The 16461-nt window shown below is 42.1% G+C and overlaps 2 protein-coding genes across 3 annotated transcripts in view; both read right to left on the bottom strand.

The window, feature by feature from the left end:
• Positions 1-8819, bottom strand: part of mtss1 (MTSS I-BAR domain containing 1) — a 51535-nt gene extending 42716 nt beyond the window's left edge. For both annotated transcript variants that reach the window (XM_029502405.1, XM_029502406.1), the window contains exon 1: positions 7871-8819. In XM_029502405.1, coding sequence (XP_029358265.1) covers positions 7871-7942 — 72 coding nt within the window. In that variant the 5' untranslated portion in view covers positions 7943-8819. The remainder of the gene's footprint in view (positions 1-7870) is intronic.
• A 2214-nt stretch (positions 8820-11033) lies between these two features.
• LOC115044154 (uncharacterized) lies at positions 11034-13358 on the bottom strand. The gene is made up of 8 exons (XM_029503023.1): positions 13241-13358; positions 12951-13153; positions 12699-12869; positions 12265-12351; positions 11976-12173; positions 11821-11886; positions 11620-11736; positions 11034-11532 (listed from the first exon to the last, which is right to left on the bottom strand). Exons 1-8 carry the CDS (start codon positions 13263-13265, stop codon positions 11464-11466), a joined length of 936 nt encoding a protein of 311 aa, XP_029358883.1. The 5' UTR covers positions 13266-13358; the 3' UTR covers positions 11034-11463.
• Between the last annotated feature and the right edge of the window lie 3103 nt (positions 13359-16461).

Genomic DNA, 16461 nt, shown 5'->3' with positions numbered 1-16461 from the left:
AGAAGCCAAATTACATTGAAATCTTTGCGACAACATCCCAACTTCTCTCTTGATTTATTACCGCTGTAAACATTTTCCTAATCAGTTTATGGTCTGTCTCTAGTTTGAAGCGTTTTTTAATATAATACCATCTTCCTTTTTTTTTATTGATTCTCTTGTATTTCTGTAAACATGGCCTGAACGATTAGCAGTAAAGTCATTTCTTACTGTGTTGCCACAGGGTGCTGGTGGCGTGGAGAGGCGGCAGGAACCAGCAGCTGATCTCCATGTGACTTTGGTCGAGTTCTGCTTCTGAGCATACAATTTGTGTATCTTTTTGTTTCCAGTTGGGTTGATCTCCCACTGACGATGCACACATCCACATTCACAACTGTCAAACTCAAGCTCAAGAAAAAGCATTCTCACGTTTTACAGTAAACCATCAACTTAGTTGAAATACCAATGATAAAGGTCCTCCACACGCAGCATGTGAATGCATTGTTTTTAAGACCTGCTGCCCATGAAGCGTAGTGATTCGCTGAAATTTAAAGAAAAGCAAAATAGATTGTGTAAAATACATTTCAATTGTTTTTTTCTGGGGTTTTAGCTGAGACAATGACTGTGACCAGAATAATGACATTTAACCAGCTAAGCAGCTAATCAACTAGCCAGAAGTCATCACCAGGTAAAATATCAAGATTCTTCTAATGCTAAGCTGCCACAAACACTTTGATTTGTGAGCCTCAGAAGCTGAAAGAGACTTGAAATAAAACCTATAAAACCTATTTGAGCGTTACTGCAGTTGATTGTCTCATTTTACTACATTTTTCAGCAACATTAAAAATAATAACAAACTACATCACACTAAAAGCAGTATAATAAAGCTCAAATGGTTCTGTCTGCTTCAGAGGCTGAAATAAAGTTTGAGGTGGTTTTACAGGACGCCTCAGATCTGAACAGGTTGGGACTCATAAAATTGCAAATGAATGTACTCAGCTGGAGAAGTCAAATATTTAACTCCATATAAGAATGCCTTTAAAAAAAAAAAAAACGCAAACAACTGTTCATAAATCACACAGTGTTGTAAAAATCTCCATCAGTGTGAAGGGATAGCAGTGTTTTCTAAATCCACGCCCTCCATTGTACCACAGGCATCCTGAGCGCCTCATCACCTCCATCTCTACCTGTTGACTCATGTCGCTTTTGCTCTGAACATCTTTCCTAACTTTCCTCACACGGTTTGACACGTCAGAACGAATCAGTTCGATCTACAAGGCCCTTTCGAATGAAGCTGAGTAATGAAGCTTTCTTTCGCTGGATTTCATACCAGTATATTCTCTGTCAGTATCCCTTAATCCACAAAGAACCCCGGTCTGTAACATCTGTCTCACTGGCTTTGGTGACTCAATAAAATCTCTCATCAGGGCTTTTTCTCACAGGTCTTAAGAACAAAAATTTTAACATGGCTTTGGGCTGTTTCTGTGTTATCTCTATGGTAAGACGGATGACTTCTGACTGCAGTAATGATGACTAAACAATGATTCATTTGCTGTTTTCATTCAAAACCTTTAACCATTATCTAATGTGTGGATGTTCTTTATCTAACAGTTTTTATCCACAACATCCGTACAAGCTGTGCTTCACAACCAGAACAAAAACTGTTGGCTCCCTCAGATGTGTTGACCTTTAACCTTTGACAGTCTTGAGCCTGTGCTGAATGGAGTTAGTTAAATGCTGCTGAAGCTGAATATTGAATAAACACTTTCTTAATTCACCCACCCTGCCTATAAAAATTAGGTTTTGATACTTTGGCAATCCGCAGGCTAAAAATCATAGTGTAAAAGCTACAGCAGGTAAAATTTTGCTGGTAGGGTTAGTAGGGTTAGTTGAAATATTCTCAATAACATTACGGAGAAGATTGTCAAAGGCATCTGTGGCCCAGATTGATCCAACATCCCAGCAGTGCTGCAGAAATATATATCCTGCTGGATATATCTCAGGGTTAGGAAGTCAGACAGCGAACGCAATGCAGATGTAGGTGACGGGCGGGGCAGAGGAGTGGTGGGAGGAGCTTCACTTCCAGAACTTGCATACTGCATCGGGAATTATATGAAGTTACTGGTCCATCATTTAATCACAGCTTATTAGGTACAGCTACCTGAAGCTAACAGTGTAACACAACAGCCCTATAATAAATCCTGATGACACCTATAAAGCTCAGTTTGTTTAAAGAGTATTGAGCCAATTTGACTGTGCGACGCTGCAGATTGTTTCACTGTGGAGATGAATTGTGTAATAAAGAAATGGGTGTATATAAATGAGGGGAGGCTGATTCATTCCTCCTTCCTCTCATCCCTGACAGGAACAAACAGAAATGACAGTTATGTGTGTGGCCATGTGTGTATTTCTGTGTGTGTACTTCAACAATGTCTTTTGTGTCATTTTCAGCTGTGTTTGTGTGTCTGTGTCCACACCCACATTCACCTGAGGCTGCTGATTTCCCTGTGAGACTTCTCTAAACCAACCACACCCACACACATTTAACTGGAACTATAAAGGCTCATATCAGTGATGTGACTCAGCCTTCATACAGCACAACACGTTGTGCCCCTGCTGTGGTTAAAGGGTGTGTTTTTGTACATACTGTTGTATACATACTGTATCCTGTAGTCCTGTAGTCAAACTGACAGTGAGGTGGCAGCTGTGTGTGTGTTTGTGTATTTACAGAGTTATCACTGAGTCCCAAACAACTCGTGAGGTAAAGCCTGTACTTTACTCTACACACACATACGTTGACAGACACAGACACACACACAGACACACACACACACATTTAATTATACATAGACAGATTTGATTATAAAATACAGAAATGCAGGCATAACCATTACTTACTTTGGTCTGTGTGTGATTTGTGTGTGTGTGTGTGTGTCCGTCCAGATAGGAATTAAGCACGGCTGCAGTTTGCTTCTGAAAGCTATTTGCCATTCTGCACGCGCGCACACACACACGCACACACACACACACACACACACACACACACACACACACACACACACACACACACACACACACACACACACACACACACACACACACACACACACAATCTCACTCTCAGTTCACCTTCAGTACAGGACATTTAGCGCACACACACATAATCCTACACACGCACACACTTTAACTTAATATCCTGGTGGGGACAGAGAGCAGCTCGACTGTTGTTTTGACTGACATTTTCCTTTAAAGTCAACAGTTAACAAGGAGAATAAATTTAATACTCAGACACTTATTGAATCCTCGTGAAGGAGCAAATTACAGTGGGAGGTGTTTGTGGAGGAGAAAGAGCATGGACGAAGAGACAGGAGAAGAGGAGGAGGAGGAAGGAGAGGTAAAAAGGAAAAGGTGGTGGAGGGAGAGCCAAAGTATGAGCAGAGGTGGAGGAGTGTGGAAGGTCAATGGATCATAATGTCACCCCTGATCCAGCTGAGACAAAAATCAATAAGCTGCCCGTCTGTCTCCAGCTGAACCTAAAGCTTCCCCTGCAGGAGGCAACTTCATTCTGAGATGTGCTGCATTCTAGACACATTTTTATATATTTGTACATCTGACACAGCTTCCATTGCAAAGTTCAGCATATTTAAAGAAAACAGTTGTCTCGTAGAGCTATGGACGCTCAGCAGCACGTTTCATTGAAGTAGAGCACAGAAATGAGTTCATCCGCACACATAAGCTCTGTTTCCCGTAGGGCTGCACAACTTGGAAGATAATCAAGATTGCAAGATTGGCCGTGTGATAGATCCAGATAGCAGGAGCTGAATTGCATTGCATTGCTGTAGCACCACAACAATTCTGGTGTTACCCTCCAGAAGAAACAGAATGCATTTAACATTTCTTTCCTGTTAAAATAAAATGTAAAAGTTATTATTCCAGACCTAGTTTCTTACCAGTACATTCAAGACCAAACTTTTCTAATATTTTGGACGTAGTCATTTTGCAAAGACAGGACAAGACTCTGGTGAGCTGCACAATCAATTCAAATATTATGTAAATCACACTATGGCCGAGGGCAATATCCAAATTGCTGGAGCTACTATCAGACCAGGTCTGTAAACATTAGGCATTGTAGAGCTTCAGACATCAATAACATTCTTCAGACATAAAGGAAAATGATTGTTTGGTACAAGAGCCAAGAAAGAAAGCAAGCCATGCTCTTGGCTGTGGGAGATCATCCACACTCACACTGGATTTATTTTTTTGGTGGAGGTTGGAGGGATTGTACCAGTCTTTGCTTTTAGTGCGCATTTGCTTATGTTTTCGTTCCCACCCCAGTAAAAATTATAGCCACAATTACATCCTGTTTTTCAGGCATCTTACTGTGCAGGTAATGATGTTAATGCAGGTGAGTGATCCCGAGTGCAACAATTAACGTTTATGAGCCTGTTTGGATCTGAGCAGGTCTCTTCTGGATGTTAAGAATCAATTTTCATTTTAATTATCATCGTTAATTTCTTTATCCTGCACTGTTTTCACGGTGTGATGACTGCTTTCAGTATGAAAGACAAATAGTTGTTGACTGGTTGTCATCCGTCTTTAATGGAACAACTCGGCTCACCGTGTAGCTGTGCCAAAAAACACGAGTCGGTGTGTAGTGAGCACATAGGCTGAACATCTTATGGAAATTGAAGTTACTGCAGTAAAGTAATTTTCTGCTTGTCTTTAACTGGCTGCGTGGTTAATTGACAAAGTGACCTATAATGTGGACCGAGGCTCTGTGCCTTCATGTCTGCTGGCTGGTTCAGTGTGAGGCGTGTTATGATGCCCTAAGGAGAGATTTAACTGAACAGCAACTCTCTACTTAATTAGACATGACTTCTCTGCGTGTTGTTTGTGAGGCAGATGGCAGAAGTGATCCCGTTGATTCTCTGCCATGTTGGTAAAACACCAGGATATGATGCCACCAGCTCTGAATCAACAGCACACACACACACACACACATGCGTGCGTGCGTGCATGTACACGCCATGACCATCCCTCTTCCTCTTTATCTGACAGCAGAAGTCACTTGTGTGATGCTCACTGTTCTCACCACAGGATGTCCACAAGTTCTGTCACGTTACATCCAAACTTTGAGAACAGGACAAAATGAGAATGGCCCTAATTTCCCAAACTGTCCTCAACCTCCAGGGAATCGAACCTGCAGGGTCTCCGGTGATTTACGATCACTCACAACAGCAAGGTGCGCTTCCTGACTGGAATCAGGATGGCGACTAAAGTCCAGACGCCCTTTCTGCTGGTGGTGTCCAACTTTCGGAAACCAGAGGCGCAGATACTGTGCTGACTGTGAATTCCCTGATTCATCTGAAGATCCACTCTTACCCAACAACCCTTTTCAGACTGAATCATCATATACAGTGCTGTTTGCTTATGATACACAATTAAACAACAAATAAGTCGGGGCTTTTGTTTTGGTTTTTTTGCAATAATTTTGTCATCATAGCAACTCCTACAGTTTAGCAGTAAAACTGTGACTTCATCCAGCATCATCTTCTTCCTGTGAACCGTCACCTACTGAAGCTCATCTGTCACCTCCCAGCTAACACCTTTTACATTAGTCACAGATCACTCTGCTTTAAAGGCAGTTTTTGAGTATCTAACGTAATGTCCAATCTTCATTTGTGTCTGACACGCTGCAACAATTATCTGAAACTATTCTGATGATTAAAAGAGCATTTTGTCATTTAATATCCAGACTTCCCCTTTTTATTGTTCAGTTTCTAAAATGTCTTTGGATTTTTGCTACTGGATTAATAAAGGATCTCATTTTCAGCTGTGAGAGACTGCAAGTGGCCCCTTTCACTGTTTATTCGTGTTGAAGATAGCAAAAAAAAAAAAAAAGGATTAATCAATAAAACAGCCATAATCAATGAATGACATGTCAAAACCAACTAACCATAAGTAAAAATGATACTACAGAAACATCCAGTTTATAAATCACATCCTTAAGACCTAAAACACAATAACTGTTTCACTGTAAAATACAAATAAATATTCACAAAATCCTCATTTATTTCATTTAAACTTAAATACAAAAATAACCATCTAACTGATATTGTGATTAATCCCAATGTGATTTTCTTTGCAGACTTAGGTGAATAGTAAAAAGTTACTCTATAATAACATCTTCTTAAGTGAGGCCTTGAATGGCAGAGTGGTATCCTCCAGCAGCAGATTTGAGACTTAAATCTTACGAGAAAAAAAATAAAAGAAGATGTTTTGTGAATCTGACACCATGTGGAAAAACAGAACTACTACTGTAGTAGGTTCAGATCACAGCATCTGTTTTTGAGTCATCCTGACAGTAACGCAGGGTGTGCAGTTTTTCCACACAGCGAGTCAACTGGGAGGGCAAAATCTCTGAGGCATGTTCTTGTGGATTATTTTCCATATTCTCAAGCAAATTGCCATCAACTACAGCTATATACAAAGATGTGATGTTTACTTTGTGAATCCAAGAACCTACAGAAGAGGTTTAGCCCCAAAAGTCTGGAGCTTTGGGGAAATGGTGTTCACTAAAGACTGATAAAAACAAACACTGGATCATTTGAATGAATTTGTTTGTTGCATCTAAGCCCACGAAACCTGCTAAATGATGCAGTGTTGAGAAGGCTCGGTCCTGCAGCCGAGTAGCTGTGTGATTAATGTCAGTGGGATCTTGAATGAGGTTTTCATAGTCTGAAACTGACCCTGCAAATTCTGGTCCCAGCCAAGTTTGTCTCGTGACAATGTGACCGAGTTATGACAGATATTTTAGCTGAAAAAACAACAGTAAACTTTGCTGGAAAACAAATATGTAATGATAAGTACAAATCACAACAGAAAGAGAAATCCGGATGCATAAGTCTGTCTTGTTTGTCAGTCCAAGTTTAGCGTCACTCAGTTGTACTGCAGACTACAACCAGTTGTCATAATATTAATGAGTAAGGGTTGTGTGTGTGTGTGTGTGTGCTGTAGTTACTCCTGTGGCAGCAGAGCGGAGGCTATTTCTGCCAAAAAAAAAAAAAAAAAGACGTGTTCAGGGTTGACTTAAAAATAGAGGCTGATAACGATGAACATCTGAGAGCAGTGAAACTCAGACAGGCAGCAAAGGGCAGCCTGCTTAACAAACATCAAAGAGCACACAGCTGGCAAAATCCACCCCCATCCACGGCCCTCTTACCCTCTTACCCTCTCACATGGCCCACTTCCAGCTTTAACCTCTGCTCATTCATTACCCAATCAACATCACCAGCACTCATCATGTGCAGCCTCTCGGCCCTCAGTAACCTGGATTTCCAAAAGGTTTTAACCATCTTAAACTCATTCAGCTTCTGTGTCTCGCTCACTTCTTCTTCAGCTTTCCAATACTTTCAACACGGCGAGGACACCCGAGGTCATAACTGTCCTGTTGAAAAATGATCCTTTTTCATCTCCGGTAATCAGCCAGGTGTTTTTTTTTTTTTTTTTTTAAGAGGGATGTATGAAAAAACACCAACTATAAATTGAGTTTAGACATCTGAGACTGTAAAGGAAAATGCCTAAAAGGATAAATGAATTACCAAATTACTGACGGATCATTCACTCAGTAAATATCTGCAGCTCTTTAGAAAATGAAAACATGGACATTATGGAAATACCAAGAGAGGCAAAGCTGGGAAATGTCTATAAGGAATGAATGGAGGAGCACTGGCTTTTATTTATATACTGCCAGCAGTAATGTGTGGCGCATGAAATCAGAAAAAGACGAAGGGGGATTTCTGCCATGCAGAGCAGGTAAATGAACTTTATCCAGCAGTCAATAACAAACACACAGATGGGACTCGGAGGGGATGGAAAAGTGAATTTTTTTTACCTTCATGTCGCTCATGATGATCTGGAAAAGCCCTCCCAAGGCGCTGCATTCCTTCTCTATTCCCGCATCCATTTTTCCACAGCCTTGGAAAAATCCTCCTCAACTTCCCAACGCGAAAACTTTTTAACCACCTCAACGAGAAGAGCTGGAGGAGGAGGAGGAGGAGGGGGTACAAAAAAATCCAGCCAAGTTTTGAAATACTCCCAACAGCAGGATCAACAGAGGCTCTTTATTTAATAAATCAGCCTGGGAGGAGGAGGAGGAGGAGGAGGAGAAGCAGCCCGGAGCGGAGACTGTCGGTCGGCTCGGTCAGCCGATGCTACCCGCCGGCCAGCTCGATAAACGTCCCCAAAAGCAGCACATCATGAGCGGATATCGGAGCAGACCTTGTCGGGGTGAGGGGTCGGGGGTGAGGTAGAGGTGGGTGGGAGGGAGGGGGGTGAGGTGGAGGCAAAATGTCTGTCGGTTTTTGTTTGTTGTTGTTGTTTTGTTTTTTTTTTTTAACCTAAGCCCGCCGGTTTCTTCGTCCTCCGGTTCCCGGTAACGGCTCCAACAACACGACCAACCGCCGCGGAGCTAACTGAGCTAGCTGCGTTAGCGTCAACTCCGTTAGCAACCTGTGACTGAGTGTGTGTGTGTGTGTGTGAGAGAGAGTGAGTGAGTGAGTGTGTGTGTGTGTGTGTGTGTGTGTGTGAGTGTGTGAGTGTGTGTTTCCAAACGAAAACACACACAAACCGGATCAATCGGTGCTGCTCCGATCTGTCGCCCCGGCTTCGGCTGTAGAATCTCTCCGGTCGACGTTTCCAGAAATGCATCCACGTTATTTTTTCCCGTGAAGGTTTTTGCTGTCTTTTGTTGTTGTTGTCGTTGTTTACCGACAGAGCCGTTCCCTCCGGTTACTCCACCGGGAGTCCCGACCTGAAGTGAATGAGTCTCCCCGAGAGGAGAGTCAAGCTGCCCGCACCCACCGACACATTTCCGGGACGGAGCTTCAAAATAAAAGCGTACAACCCAAAACAGAGGAAGGTGGATTGATTTTTTTTTTTTTTTTTAGATTTATTTGACCTTTATTTTTACCAGGTTAAATGTTTGAGAACTAATTGTCATTGATTTGTTGATTGATAGGTAAGCAGCTTGGTTACTGTAGTTTCCCTTTGTGTTTATATTTTATATTTTTAAAAGCACTTGGCTGCTGAGAGCAAAGTGAACTGGACTCCAATTCCTTCTTCATGTGCACAAACTTGGCCATTAAAATGTTTCTGATTCTAATTCTGATTGTTGATTCACCAACTTATTAGTAGATAGATCGATTGGCATGCAGATGAGATAAATTGATGTCTTACAGTTTCATTTACCATAAAGGTAGGGTAAGGTTCTACATGTTGATGTTTTGATGTTGATATTTAATTGCTTTAATTATAAATTGCAATGTTGCTGTAAAAGAACAAAAAACAAAGCAAAAGCGTTAAACAGGCTGCAAAAGGGAAAAGGAAATCAATAATACAGTTGGGAATAAAGATTTACATTTGGATGCACGGATGTGGGCGCAGAGCTGGTTATGCATTCTGACAGCTGCAGAAAAAAGGGTGATCTTCTCCTTCAAACACTTAGCAGCCTATTGCTGAGAGAGCTGTGCAGACCAGTGAGTGAGTCCTGCGGGGCGTCATTCTTCATCACGGATGACAGCTTGGCCATCACCCTCCTCCATCCCAGCACAGATATTGACTTTCCTGATCAGTGTATCTAAACTTGTCTGGATTCATTTATTTTGGTGACAAAATTCTGTTGTTGATTTGAATCATTTAGCAGCAGTTTCAAATGAGTTCTTTGAGGCTTTTATTTTGTTTCTTATTTTAGTTTCCCGTTGAGGCTGAAGTTACTGCACTTTACACTGCCCTGTGTGTGTGTGTGTGTGTGGGGTGGAGGTATGTTGCGTGTGGAGGACCCGGCGGTCCGGAGGGGCGGAGCTCCAGGGAGCAAAGTAAAGCAGTTTGTGGAAAGAGCCTGCTGAGACTCTGGTGAAAGGTGACTGTGGAGAGTGAAAGTGAACAGTTGGTGAACACAAACTATTCACTCAGAAAACGACAGTAAATGTTCATCTCTTCAGCACAAACAGTTTAACAGCTGAGCCATTTTCACAAACAACTAAATTAATGTAAACAGGGGTGCATAAAAACATAGACGTGTGTCCTAAAGAACCAAAAGAAGGAAGACTTCAGGAACATTCGAACAGCACAAGCCCCAAAAATTTTATTAAACAAAAATATGGAAAAAGTGCATCCATGAAACTTTACACAGAGTTTTGCCTAAAATGACCTTGAGCTTTGCAGTTTGTCTGCTCTGCACATTTGAGCCAGTCTGGGTCATCAGTATGCAGGTAAGCAGCCCGTCTCCCCCCTCCCCGCTGCGTCAGCCTTCAGCTGGAGTGACTCTCTCCGGCTGCTCCTGTGTGACCAAGTTTGCCCTTAAGAATCGGTTCATACAATGTGTTTTGTGAATATAGGGGAAATAAAAATCCTCTTATATGACCCCGATGTGACACAAAATTAAAGGCCATCCATCTGGCTAAACAGCAACTGTAAGGACACTGAATGCTGGCTGGTGTGTTATAACATTTGTTACGTTAAAAAATCCATCTGTATCTGTTTGAAACTTTTCTAGTGTATCAAACTAACTTTATTTCAAGTGTATGTTTCTTATTCCTGCTCACCGGAGGGGGGTTCATATGTGTGGTCTCTCTGTTGGGTTAATTTTCTTGTAATTTTGTCTTTAACTTTAAAAGTTGAGGGGGCAGGAAACCACAGCAACACAACCCGCCGATGATAACACAAACTGTTGTAACTGCATTCCACATTATCAGAGACTCAGGCTGTTTGCTCTGTAACAGCAACCGGCCAGAAACAAACACAAAGCCTTCACACTTTGTGTGCGTGCGTCACCGTGTGTGTTTGACTGATTCAACGGGCTGAGTCACAGGAACAGCAGACTTCCTACTGGCACAGTTACCACGGCAACCGGCTCCACACTGTGTGTGTGTGTGTGTGTGTGTGTGCGTGTGTTTGGGAATGTGCACCATTTTATCTGAGTCACAACGACCCCCCCACACACACACACACAGACGCCACACTGGTGTCCATGGCAACCAAAGCATCAGTATGGGATCTGGATGTGATCAAAAATATCATTGAAAATAACAGAAATTAATATAATAGAATGGAAAAGAACAGAATGTCTTTATGTGTCTCCTTAGCGATAAAAAGTTACATAATTTAAGATGTATTAAAATCAATTAGTCACCATTTGCACATAAATAAGACACAAGTATAAAACTATTGGAGATACAAACATAAGAATAATAAAAGTTGTCAGTGGAAGTGACTTCCTGTTTACGTCTGGGATGGCCACACATCTGTGCCACAACACTGAACGCTGATTTGTATATTTTCTACTGTGAGCCCAGAAACATTTGCCACCCAAGCCGCAGGCTAACTCTGCCTGAGCTGCTTTTCCATCAAGTCAGCAGTGACACCTGCTGGTAGCCACGTGCTCCAACATCAATCATCTGACGTCATCATTGATGATAAATTCCATCTTTATTTGTGTTTAAAGTTGTCTTCGGGGACGCACATAGCTTTCAGATCCTGCATGAAGACATCCGCTTTCTGCCAATCATACATTTATTTTCGATCAGACCAGACAGCAGGAGGTATTTCCAGATTAATCACAGATGTTGAACGTTGGTCACCAACCTTGATCTTATCAGAGTCCTTCCTGAGGCTTTTTTCCATCTCACAGAGCCACCCAGAGAAGTCCTGCCCCACAGAGGGATCCACCGCAGTCACTCTCTCCAACCACTGGTCGTACTCCTGCACATATCAAACAGAGCTGCACAGCCTCAGCAACTCTCAGCTCAAAAGATTAAGATCGCTGTGAGATCAGAGATGACCGACCTTTAGCTCTCCAGAAGCCCCCTCCATCAGCGCCGTCAGGGCCTTTTGTTTAGACTGAAGCAGTTCCTACATGTGAAGAGCACAACCAGAGGTGAGGACACAATGAAACGACTCCAACTTGCTAAAAAAAAAGAGGCACCGATATGAAATCTCACTGTAATGTGTTTTGCAGCCGTTTGGTCTCCCTGTCTGAAGGTGAGAGCCACCCAGAGTTTCAGCTGCTCCTTCTCCAAAGTCTCAGTCAAAGCTTTCATCTGTTTCTCCAGCACCAAAACCTTCAGATCGCCTTTCTGCTGCACGTGCTGCACGGCCCGATCCTCCATCTGCTGCAGCTCTGCACGTTTCTGCTCAGCCTGCATGAGATGAGACCCGCAGGAATAGGCATCATCCCCCGGCTGCGTGAATGAATGAATGAAGTAGATAAACTAAGGATCATCAGCTCACCTGTTCACATTTCAGCTCTAACTCAGCATGCTTCAGGTACATTTCATGTTTTTCCTTCAGGATGACTTCAGTGAGTCTTCTGCTCTTCTGTTGGAGTCACATGTTGCAGGTTAGTAAAAAAAAAGAAGCTGACATGTTTGAAAGATCGAGATAATCGTTCCTTAAACTGTACACATGAGATGATGGCAGCTTTGGCCCTTCAAGTTCAGCACCAGGTGGGATTCACCTCCTGCCAGGGTGTGAGCCCCAAAGTCTGGCCCTTCCGTTCACAATACAATTACATTTTCTTGAAATTCTAAAACTTGTTCCTCCTGAGCGAACTGTTTTCATCAGCTCCGGTCGAATCACATGATTTTGGCCTCAGAAAAAAAAAAACAGATTTATATTTAACATCACTAAAAATCAGCAAGAAGCCAAAAAGTCTCAGAATGAACCTCGGCTCTCTCGGTCGCTGTCGTTCTCTGGACGGACAGCTCCTGGATCAGCTCAGACTCTTTCTGCTCCCCTTCCTGCAGAGACTGTCTCAAATGTGTGTTGTCCTCCTCAGCTGCTGCTAACGCCTTGTCCAGGCATCGGCCCATTTTCCTCTGATCCTTGGACTTTCTCTACCAAAAGGCAACGGACGAGGACATCATGGTTGCAGTTGGCGTTGAGTCTTTATGATTGGGCTCTCTATCACGTCCTACCTCCTTGAGTCTACTCCTCCGTTTATCTAGTTGCGAGTTAGCCTGGCGATAATGGCCATTCTTGTAATACTCCATGTGCTTCTTTTGAATCTCGATAGTGATTGTTTTCATCCTCTCGTCAATCATCTTGAGATCAGTTTCAGTTTCATTCCTGTGTTTTTCATACAGTATTGTTGTTTCATGCATATATCTGGCCTCAATTTCTATTTAAATAGAAACAGAGAGATAGTATAGTTTAGAAAATAATGCATGAAAGCACTGATTGAGAAGATTGGACACTTTTTGTTTACCTCTAAATTGTGTTTCGGCCCACATGTAGAGCTCCCTTAATCCATCCTGATGTTTCTGTTCAGAATAAAAAGGCGTATTTTATTGCAGATGCCTTCTTGGGGAAATGAAAGGTGCCCTGTTCTCACCAGTTTGAGCTTGTTGATGCAGATTTCTGTCATGGTCTCCTTTTCCTCTCGCTCCACCTGAGGGAGGTGAATTTTCTTCTGCAGCTCGACCTCGATGTTGAGTTTCTCTGTGTGGGTCTTTGAGGCCGCCGCCATGTCGGCCATCTTCAGCTCGCAGACTTCACTGTGGTGTGCACGCTCCAACTGTGCCAGCTTCTTCCGGTGCACCTGAAATCAACGCTCACTGTTACATTCACAGGTGAAACTCACAAACCGTCTGGACAGTGATGCGTCCCGGCGTTTCCTGTCTGTTTTTTGAGTTTGTGTGGGATCCGTGTCCAGTTGTCTTCCCCTCCGTTCCCCCAGTTCAGTTCTCTGAGCCGAACCTTCCAGATTCCTGATCTGTTTGTCTTTTAGCCCTCGTGCACCGACCCGCATTAATAACAGTCAAAGCACTGGTCCTGTTATGACAGCTAAAAACGTTACACCGCATTAAAACACATTCATTTCCCACATGCTTTTGTTCAAAGCCACTAATTTGATTGTATTTAATTTGTATTTTAGGAAAATTGAACAATTTGGGAAAAAGAACTGCTGATCTAATTTCATTAGTCTCAGTGTCCGTATAAAATCAATGTGTCAGCGTTCAATCAACTGTACTTTTAACAGGTTCTTTTCATCATAATTCCTGGAACATTTCATTAAACAAAGAATCTGAGTTCGTCTCTCGCCCCTGGATCTGTACAGCTGGAACACAACGTAACATTTCTGAAGTTTCTGTGCCACTTACTTCAGTTTCTGCTCGGTGACGTTCCTCGACCTCATCTTTCAGCAGGAGCTTTTCTCTCAGCCTGGTCTTGGTCTGCTCCAGCTCCCTGTTGTCGTTTCTCGGGGATTTCATGTTATTCTCAAACTTCAAGTGCTTCTTCTCCTTCCTCATCTCGCTGAGTTCTTCTTGGAGACTGACACATTCCTCCCACAACTTCAGGTGAAGAAAGGTTAACCACAAATGTCAGACACTTTAACGGATTAATCCTGATCTGGTGCAGTAAGTGATGAGCTCTAACCTCATCTTGGGTCTTCTCCACTTTAGGCTTCTCCTTCCCAAGCGTTTCATTGGCTTCCTCTGGAGTCTTTGTTTTCCAGACAAAACAAACCAAAACATTGTGTATTGAAGGAGATATGAAACTATAAACTGAGAACATGAACTCGTTATTAAAACATTTACTGAGGTAATAAATCAAGTGAGAAGAAGGGCAAGTTTCCCATAGACTTCAATACAATTTGACTTATTTTTAGGACCAGTGGAGTCGCCCCCTGTTGGTCATTAGACAGAATGAAGGACTGAAGGCTCTTCAGCACTGAACTGAACTTTATGTCCACTTTTATACACAGTTTGAGGTTTTACTGCTGTAATTTCTGTGATTGTGTCTTTTTTATTTGTATCTTTGTCGTCACCGTGTTTCTACCTGTCACATTAGTGTTGAGTTGATGGATCACAACATGAGTAAAACTGCTCATGAGTGTTTGTTTGTTTCTGGATCTGAGTTAAATTCTGTGGAATCTCCCTTTTTTGTGCTCAGTCACCTCAGTCTCCTCTTTCTGCTTCCTTTTCTTCTCTTTGTTCCTCTTTGGTGGCTGGAAACAAAAAAAAACAAACAAACAAACGAATAAGTAATAATAATAAAATAAAAAGATTAAAGATGAAAGATGTCGTTGTTGGTTTATTTAAACTGCTGAACAAGTTCACTCACCATCATGAATATTGATCCGACGCTGATCTTTACGGCGTCTAAATGTGACCTGGATGCGTCGCCATGGCAACCGGGAGAGAATTAAAAACGTAACACATGAAAACAAATACATCATTTACTCACATTTACACCGAATCATCAGAGAAACTATCGGGTTTTCTTCTAATTTGAATGGGGTGGGGGTACGCTTTTTTATATTTATTATTATTATTTTTTTATAAACATTGTAAACAAGTGACGTCCAGCATGACGTAAACAAAACGACGTTATTCGAGACGTACGTCATAATTTCCAGTATTTTAAAAATTTTTTCTTTTATTATTTTTAAAATGAAAAAATAAAATTTTATTTTTTTTAATTATTCCTAACAGTGGTCCTCCAGAGGGCCACAGGTTCTGCCCCTCGCTGGCCGGCAGAGGGCGCTCCTCCTGTAATCTGCCCCTGGTGGGGCACCAGCTGATTAGTGTCTGATGCATGAGTGACCATGCATGATGCATAAGTTGAGCATGAGTGGGACATGACTGTCCCACTCATGCTCAACTTATTTTTTCTGTCTTAATATTAAATTGACGCAGCGGTAAATTAGCACTTGCTCATAGAGGGATTGGTTCTTGAGGAAGTTGCTCTAAATTTTAAGGGTTTGAAAGTAGGTTTGTCATGACTTGATGCTATATAAAGAAAATGTGATTTTTAATTTGCCAACGTTTGGCCACAGAGCCAGAGCGGTCGGGTCGGCAGAGATAATGGGTAGCATCACTCAGACAGTATGAGCTCTGCTCGTTCTTCAGCAGCAGGCGTTGAACCAGATGGAGGGACAGTCGGTGGGTAACGTCTCTAAAACCCCACAGACAGTCCCTCCTGACATTCAGATCTCTCTCAGCCTTCTGGTGGATTTTTACCTGCTTGAATGAGCATTCCTCATCCTCATAAAAGAAGGGTCAGCCTCATCTCAGCCACGGACTCATATGACAGATAGCAGCGGATATTTAACTCTCTTTTTGTGTGTCAGTATAAGTTTGTGACACAATTTCCTCCACAATGTAAGACATTAAAAATTAAGTATTCATGCAAAGCCTCGACATGTGAGGGAGCTCAGAGCCTGTTTGAGTTGTATTCAATGCCTCAGTCTGCACTTTAATCTGAGCTATGTCGAAGAGACATAACTTATTTTAGCACGAGCCAATTAGAGCTGTAACAGATATCCTGTATATTGTGTTTTATTACCTGAATATCGGTTCTTATATTTCATGCTCTGTATTTGTAAGTTCAGAGTCTGTTACTAAAGACAGCAATTAGCACCGTCCAACCATCACAATACTTCAAGGATGACATTTAAACAAAAGCAAAGCAAGTACTTCAGGG

Source organism: Echeneis naucrates, chromosome 5 (assembly GCF_900963305.1).
Source record: "Echeneis naucrates chromosome 5, fEcheNa1.1, whole genome shotgun sequence".
NCBI classification, from domain to species: Eukaryota; Metazoa; Chordata; class Actinopteri; order Carangiformes; family Echeneidae; genus Echeneis; species Echeneis naucrates.
This window is presented reverse-complemented; position numbering and strand designations above follow the sequence as displayed.